The sequence below is a fragment of the Engraulis encrasicolus genome, chromosome 4, assembly GCF_034702125.1.
Source record: "Engraulis encrasicolus isolate BLACKSEA-1 chromosome 4, IST_EnEncr_1.0, whole genome shotgun sequence".
NCBI lineage: Eukaryota > Metazoa > Chordata > Actinopteri > Clupeiformes > Engraulidae > Engraulis > Engraulis encrasicolus.
Genome location: NC_085860.1, coordinates 16,031,664 through 16,039,163, shown reverse-complemented (window position 1 = coordinate 16,039,163; position 7,500 = coordinate 16,031,664). Strand labels below are relative to the sequence as shown.

Genomic DNA, 7,500 nt, shown 5'->3' with positions numbered 1-7,500 from the left:
GAGACGAGGGGAGAGACGAGGGGAGCTGGGATCTATTGATGCTTCTGGCGTGATATACAACCTCAATGTACCAGCCCAAGTTGCCAAGTGAGAGGAGGACACTCTTAAATCACTCCAGCCACCTCTACTCCCGCCAACGCCAACTCCTACCCTTCCCCCCACAATGGCTAAAACAATTTCTAATAGAATTTTCAGCTTTGTCCGTGTTCTGGTAAATTAACTACTTCTACCTTCCCAAAAAATTGCAAGTCAGGCAGTTTGCTTCTTTTTTTTTTTGGTCAGCCAAATTTCTACCCTCACACCAACGCAGAAGGTTAATGAAACATCAAGGAAGAAAAATACTCTCATTCTCAAGGCTGACCTTTTAATCATCATGTCCCCTCCAGGCCACCGTAGCCAATAACAGCTAAGAGCCACAAGACAACAAAAGCCCAAACTCCCGTTCTTATACTGCACAGCGCACCACAGTCTCACTAATGACACACACAGCAGTACTGATTAGCTGGTTGCGTTCATCATGGGCCTGCCCTGCTGCGTAGCTCACAAGCCGTGTTACTGCCTTGTATTATGAAAACTGCAAATTAAGTCTGCGGGACCAGATTCACGTTTCACACATGCTGCCTGAAACGTCACTACATTAAAATAAGAGAGAAGAGAGTTTGGTGTCCCTGACTTAATTTTCAGTTTTCATGTGACTTTGCGTCCTACATCCAATCTTTTTGAGATGGATGTGCACGTTTTTTCTTTGTTAAACATTTTACTGCCTTGTCTTGCCTTGCTTGCTTGCGTGCCTGCCTGCCTGCCTGCCTGCCTGCATTGCATTGCCTTGCCTGCCTACTTGCCTGCCTGCCTGCCTGGCTGACTGCTTTACTGGCTGGAAGGCAGATGTAAGACTTTATGTAAGGTCTGTTTTAATTAGGTTGTCTGTAGCTGTTCTGTGCTCAAGGAGTGCTTCAAGAGAGATGTACTGTTAGTGTTATTTCCTCTGGTTTGGAAATTGCAGAGTGTGCACGTAGTGTGAAGGCCATCTGTGTGAAGAACTGTATAGTGTTGAGAGGTAAGAGGAGGACACGGCTCTTGACTTGCGACATGCGGAGATGTATTAAGATCCATTATGGTGTACTTACAAATGCCAACACAACAGACAAACAAGCACACAAAACAAACAAACAAAGACACACCTCTTCATCACTTCAGCTGCTGATGTCAAACGCTCCGCACATAAACACAACTCAGACCCTCGCCGGCGCTGAGAGAGCGCAGACGTGAGCCTCCCTCGTGAACTCGAGTGTTTTTGAAATTACACAGCACTGCCTACTTGTCAAAACATTACGCAGAAGATGAGGGAGAGAGGACGGCAAAGGCAGAAGAGAGACAGAGGCTTTGTGACACTCAATCCATGTTCCCCCTTCCCTCAGAGAGAGAGAGAGAGAGAGAGAGAGAGAGAGAGAGAGAGAGAGAGAGAGAGAGAGAGAGAGAGAGAGAGAGAGAGAGACAGAGACAGAGACAGAGAGAGGCATGACTGTCATGTGGAGTGACATACTGCCTGACGCCAGCCGTGAGAGAGAGAGAGAGAGAGAGAGAGAGGGAGAGAGAAAGAAAGAAAGAAAGAAAGAAAGAAAGAAAGAAAGAAAGAAAGAAAGAAAGAAAGAAAGAAAGAAAGAAAGAAAGAAAGAAAGAAAGAAAGAAAGAAAGAAAGAAAGAAAGAAAGAAAGAAAGAAAGAAAGATACAGAGATGTAGAGATGTGTAGAGATAGAGGTGGGGGTGGAAGGGACAGAGAGACAGGGGTATGACTGGTGTTGAAACTGGCAATGGGCAACAACATCTCTCTCTTTGTACACTCTTTCACCCTCTTAATCCCCATTTCAGCCCTCTCTCTCTCCCTCTTTCCCTATCCCCTTTTCATCTCTCTCCCTCTCTCTCTTCATTTCTCTCTCTCTATCTCTCTCTCTCCGTCCCCTCTTAATTGCTATATCTTTCTCCATCCCCACTCCATCTCTCTCTTTCTCTCTCTCCATCCCCACTACATCTCTCTGTGTGTCCCCTCTTCATCTCTCTCTCATCCCTCCCCCTATCCCCTCTTCATCTCCCTCTCTCTCTCTCCCTCCCTCCCCCCCCCTCTCTCTCTCTCTCTTGCTCTCTCTCCCTCTCTCTTTCTCTCCCTCTCTCTCTTTCTCTCTCTCTCTGTCTTTCTCTCTCTCTCTCCCTCTCTCTCTCTCCTTCTTTCTCCCTCCTTCTCTCTCTCTCTCTCTCTCTCTCTCTCTCTCTCTCTCTCTCTCTCTTCTTCATTACTGCATCCATCTCTCCATCCCCACTCCATCTCTGCCTGTCTCCACAGCTCTCCGCTATCTAAACAGTCCAGCTAACCACATTAGGGGGAGCTGCAGGGGAACTGATACGTTCCCACCCACTCCTACCCTGAGCTGCCTTACAGCACACCAAAGTCTGTTATTCCACTACAGTGCACAGCTACAGGATACACACACACACACACACACACACACACACACACACACACACACACACACACACACACACACACACACACACACACACACACACACACACACACACACACACACACTACATACTACTATGCACATAAACTCTCTCGCAAACGAGCGCACACACACACACTGGCACGCATGCACAGTGCACACACGCACGCACGCACATCAACTTTTATCTTAATCAGGTGGCATGGCTGGTCACAGCTGGATGAGCCGTGAAAGACCCACGAACAGTCACAAAGGGTTTGGCCAGATTCCGGTGAAGGGGCCCCTCTTCAGACACACAACACTCCCCTTTCTCTACTCTACTCTTCTCTTCTGTACAGAGCACAACACACGCCCTGCTCTACTCTACTCTTCTCTTCTCTTCTCTTCAGAGCAAAATACTCCCTCTACTCTACTCTGTTCTACTCTACTCTACTCTACTCTTCTCTTCTCTTCAGAGCACAATACTCCCTCTACTCTACTCTGCTCTGCTCTGCTCTACTCTACTCTTCTCTTCTCTTCAGAGCAAAATACTCCCTTTACTCTACTCTACTCTGCTCTACACTACAATACTCCCCCTGCTCTACTCTACTCTGCTCTACTCTACTCTTCAGAGCACAATACTCCCACTGCTCTACTCTGCTCTGCTCTACTCTACTCTTCTCTTCTCTTCTCTTCACAGAACAATACTCCCCCTGCTCTGCTCTACTCTGCTCTACACTACAACACTCCCCCTGCTCTACTCTACTCTGCTCTACAGAGCACAATACTCCCACTGCTCTACTCTGCTCTGCTCTACTCTACTCTACTCTACTCTACTCTACTCTACTCTACTCTGCTATACTCTACTCTACTCTACAGAGCACAACAGCCCCCCCTGCTCCACGTTACTCTGCTCTTCGGCCCAGGCCCCAGGGCTACGGCTCCACCCTCCTCTTCTTTCTAGGAAAACAAGCTCATCAACTGAATCGCAGGCGCTTATTAGAGGGGAAAGAAGCTCTCTTTGTAGGAGGCAGAGCTTTGCCAGGAAAACAATTGACCTACATGTAAGCCAGGTCCCTTTCATGCCCTTCAGAATAGACACAGACACATATAAACATGATGACAACAATCTACACATGTGTGTGCAGTGCACATATGTGTGTGCAATGCGCATAAACACATGTAACAGACACACACAGACAATGTACACGTGCACACACAAGCACAGACACAAGCGCACGCCCGCACACCCGCACGCACGCACAGACGCACGCAGACACACAGACAGAGACACAGACACAGCCACAGACACAGACACACACACGGCTGTCTACCAGCAAGGGTTCCCATGTGAAGCAGGGGGCCTCCAGAGCAAAGCAAGACACAAATCACACTCTGAGCTCTGGAGAACACACTGACCTGACTGTCACTGCTCTGACCCCCCACCCCTATACAACATACACACACACACACACACACACACACACACACACACACACACACACACACACACACACACACACACAGACATGCACGTACACACACACACAAACTTAACACACATACACACATGGGCGCACACATACACACATGGGCGCGCACGCACACATAGGCGGGCAGGCACACACACACACACACACACACACACACACACACACGTATACACACACACACACACCACGACTGACCAGTGAGCGGTGTGAGCTACTACTCACTGCTGTGTGACCTCTGGCAAGTTCCCTGGGGCCCCGCCGCCCGTCAGCATTGGGCTCCGCTGCCTGTCAGCTTTGGCCCAACAAACTAATCAATAGCCTATTACCCCGCGTCCAGACTCCCTTCGCTCTGAAGAACAAGCATGCCGTGGGGAGACTGGATTGAGCTTTAACGCTTAAGCCAACCAGACAACTTCAAGAGGCAGAGGGATAGCTGGAGAGGCACAGACGATGGAAAACAGAGAGAAAATTGCACCTTTAGGGCTATAAACAATACTGGTCATGTGTTGTTTTTTTCTTTCTTTACGAGAAATTGCACCTTTAGTGCTATAAACAAGGCTAGTCATTGTGTCAAAGGCTTCTTTTCTTTCCGCCCCTGTGTTTTTGGGAACAGACAGTCCACTCCCTTCCATACTAATGATACAGTCCTATTTTTAAGCAGTTGAAGCAGTGCATCTACTGCAATACAGTGGCTTTTACTTTTGAGACAGGTGAAGACTGTTGGCAGTGTCTTAGAGAGGTGAGAGTGGGGTTGAAGTCTGGGCTAGACGGCAGGTGAACTGTGACAGTCCCCTCAGCGAGTGGCTCCTCCTGGCAAAGTGGGGACAAATGAGATCTGTGACCGTAACGTTGCGGTTGCATCACCCACCACTTGACTTCCACACTTCATACTCCACCCTTGTGGCTTTCAACTCGAGCTGGAAACTAGAATGTGAAGTGCAGTCAGTGCCACACTCCATTCTGAATTCCTAACAGGCTAACTTGGAAAAAATTGTGCTTGCACCGCGCAAAGGACAATCGATGACACCAAAATCAATCATGCTGTAGGTGTTTACTGGAGTACTGATGTAGAGCAATGGGGTGATGTTAGGGCCAAGAAACGCCATCATTCACGTCTCAACCCTCCCTCGATCCCTCAGGCTGGGTCATGACATGAGACTGATGTATGACACCTTCACGAAAACGAATAGAGAAAACATGACGGGCTATAATGTGTCAGCAGTAAATCAGAGCGATGTTGAATGAATGGATACGAGCGCTGAGGGAGTCCACTCCGCTGACCAACTGACCACTAAGCTGCCACGGCGCTGACCACAAGTGCTGTCCTGTCCAATCCATTCAGTTTTGCTTGCAGAGAGAGAGAGAGAGAGAGAGAGAGAGAGAGAGAGAGAGAGACAGAGAGAGAGAGAGAGAGAGAGAGAGAGAGAGAGAGAGAGAGAGAGAGAGAGAGAGAGAGACTAGTATACAGATGTGGAGATACTAACCTGCACTTCAATCTGTTCAATTTAGGTTCCTGATGCTACAAAAGGCTACAGATATGGTGTCTGCTGAGAGTGAAGTCCCTGCCTCATATTCCTTCTGTTCAATGGTGTAGTGAACGGGAGTAGAACTGTCCCACTATAGGACTCTAACCTGGACACTCATGGGAACCAAACCAGGGCTCTGACCGCTACACTAAACCCTATATGGTCACTCCATCACAAATGGGGTAGTCTACTTTTGTTTTCGAAGTAACATATGGGCATAAACATAACATGTAGACTACACTGTCTGAGGCATTAACATGTCACTTATTAGTCCCTGTATCTGTGTAATTTTAGAGTGTTTGAGGTCAGCTGGTTGAACAAAAACAGTTGGACCAAATATGGCAAGATATTTATTTTTTGCTGCAGCTCACATCTGGCGTATAAATTCACTGGTTACATGAACAGGGGTTGCAAATTACTTGTGACAGGCGATGCAATCTGTCAGTGCCTTTGCTTTGATGAATGAAAGATGAGCTATGATGATGCATGCCTGCGATTACAGAAAAGAAAATATTCTGACACCTCACATTGCAAGATTTGTCTGTCTAGCAAAACACATTCTCAAGTCTTCCAAACATGTCATAGACTATTGAGACCATGCTCAAGAGACTCTTTGCAGTGAGTAGACATTTGTAGAATAACAACTTGGGCTATCCTATGTAAAAAAATGCGAGCATGTACAGACTCCCTTTGAATCTTCCTGCGATAGGACAGGCAGCCCTTTGGAACGAAAAGAAAAAAAGGCAAGCGTCTTATCTACAGCAGACACGGGGGTAGAGAAATGTGCAATAACACTGTTTCTTTTGACGGGTGGCTAGTTTAAATCGGCGGCATTAATGGCGCTATAACTGTCTGCATATTCAATATGTCACGAGTTAATTGCCAAGAGGAGTGCATTAGCATATCGTTCGCGTCTACGATAGACCAATTTCAATGCCACAGCCATAAATATTGTCACTGAGGAGCAATGGTTAACGGGTCTCACGATATCATTGACAGTGACAGGCAACTGCACAATAGCTTTCCCCCTCGGACAAAATGTCATGGTAGCCTAAAGACTGTATTGACAATCAAGCAGACATAAAACTTACCGCTTTGTCTCTATCTCGCTGATATTTCTGCACTTCTGCTAAACTTCTTCCCGTGACTGTTTCGGCACTGGGCATAATCACCACCATAAGACGCTGGCGAAAGTCATCGTGGCAGTTTTTCTGCGTTCTGGGCAACTTGCATCACACTCGCAGGCACTGTCTTTATCAGTTTGGTTACATTCTTTCACTGACTGCCCTATTCCAACCAGGGCTTTGCTCGCTTCTTCAGAGTTCCAAGACATTGTGAGAGTCACCACGCCCATTGAGTCCTGTTAAGGCAGAGGAGGCGGGGTCAGCGCGGTTACTTTCACAACCAACAGTTTCAGCAGTCATAATGCTACATTGTATGCAAGGGTGTTTCACTGTTTTTTTTCTTCTTCTTCTTTTGAATGATAACTGTGAATTTGAACAATGCAATAAATGCAGACAATAACAGAAATGGCTGAAAGCAAATATTTTATTTGACCTTAGTTTGGGGATAGAACTGTGTGTGTGTGTGTGTGTGTGTGTGTGTGTGTGTGTGTGTGTGTGTGTGTGTGTGTGTGTGTGTGTGTGTGTGTGTGTGTGTGTGTGTGTGTGTGTGTGTTTTGTGCTTCAAATCAGATTATTTGATAGTAGGACAAACTTTCCTATGAAGGCCCCAAGATTCTGTTACTATCATAATGTGATAACTGAATAAGAAATTACTAAAAAAATCAGTGGAATTAAACAGTCTGAATGTAGTCAACAGATTTCCCCTAAACACAGGAAACACGTTTCAAGCGATGAGTAACAACTTGCGTAAGCAGAGTAGGCATACAGTATTGTCAACATGTAATTAAAGGGTGGCTTTGATAACAGCAGTCTAAAGGCTGGGACCTGTTGAGGCTTGCTCTTCCTGAAACTCGTAGCGATTCATGGGCAGTCATGGGT

General features: G+C 46.7%; 1 protein-coding gene across 1 annotated transcript in view; it reads right to left on the bottom strand.

Moving 5' to 3' along the window:
• LOC134447357 (transmembrane and coiled-coil domain protein 3-like) overlaps positions 1 to 6,949 on the bottom strand; it is a 51,492-nt gene extending 44,543 nt beyond the window's left edge. Inside the window, exon 1 of the mRNA XM_063196788.1 lies at positions 6,589 to 6,949. Within this exon, the coding sequence (XP_063052858.1) occupies positions 6,589 to 6,675 (87 nt within the window). The 5' untranslated portion in view covers positions 6,676 to 6,949. The remainder of the gene's footprint in view (positions 1 to 6,588) is intronic.
• Between the last annotated feature and the right edge of the window lie 551 nt (positions 6,950 to 7,500).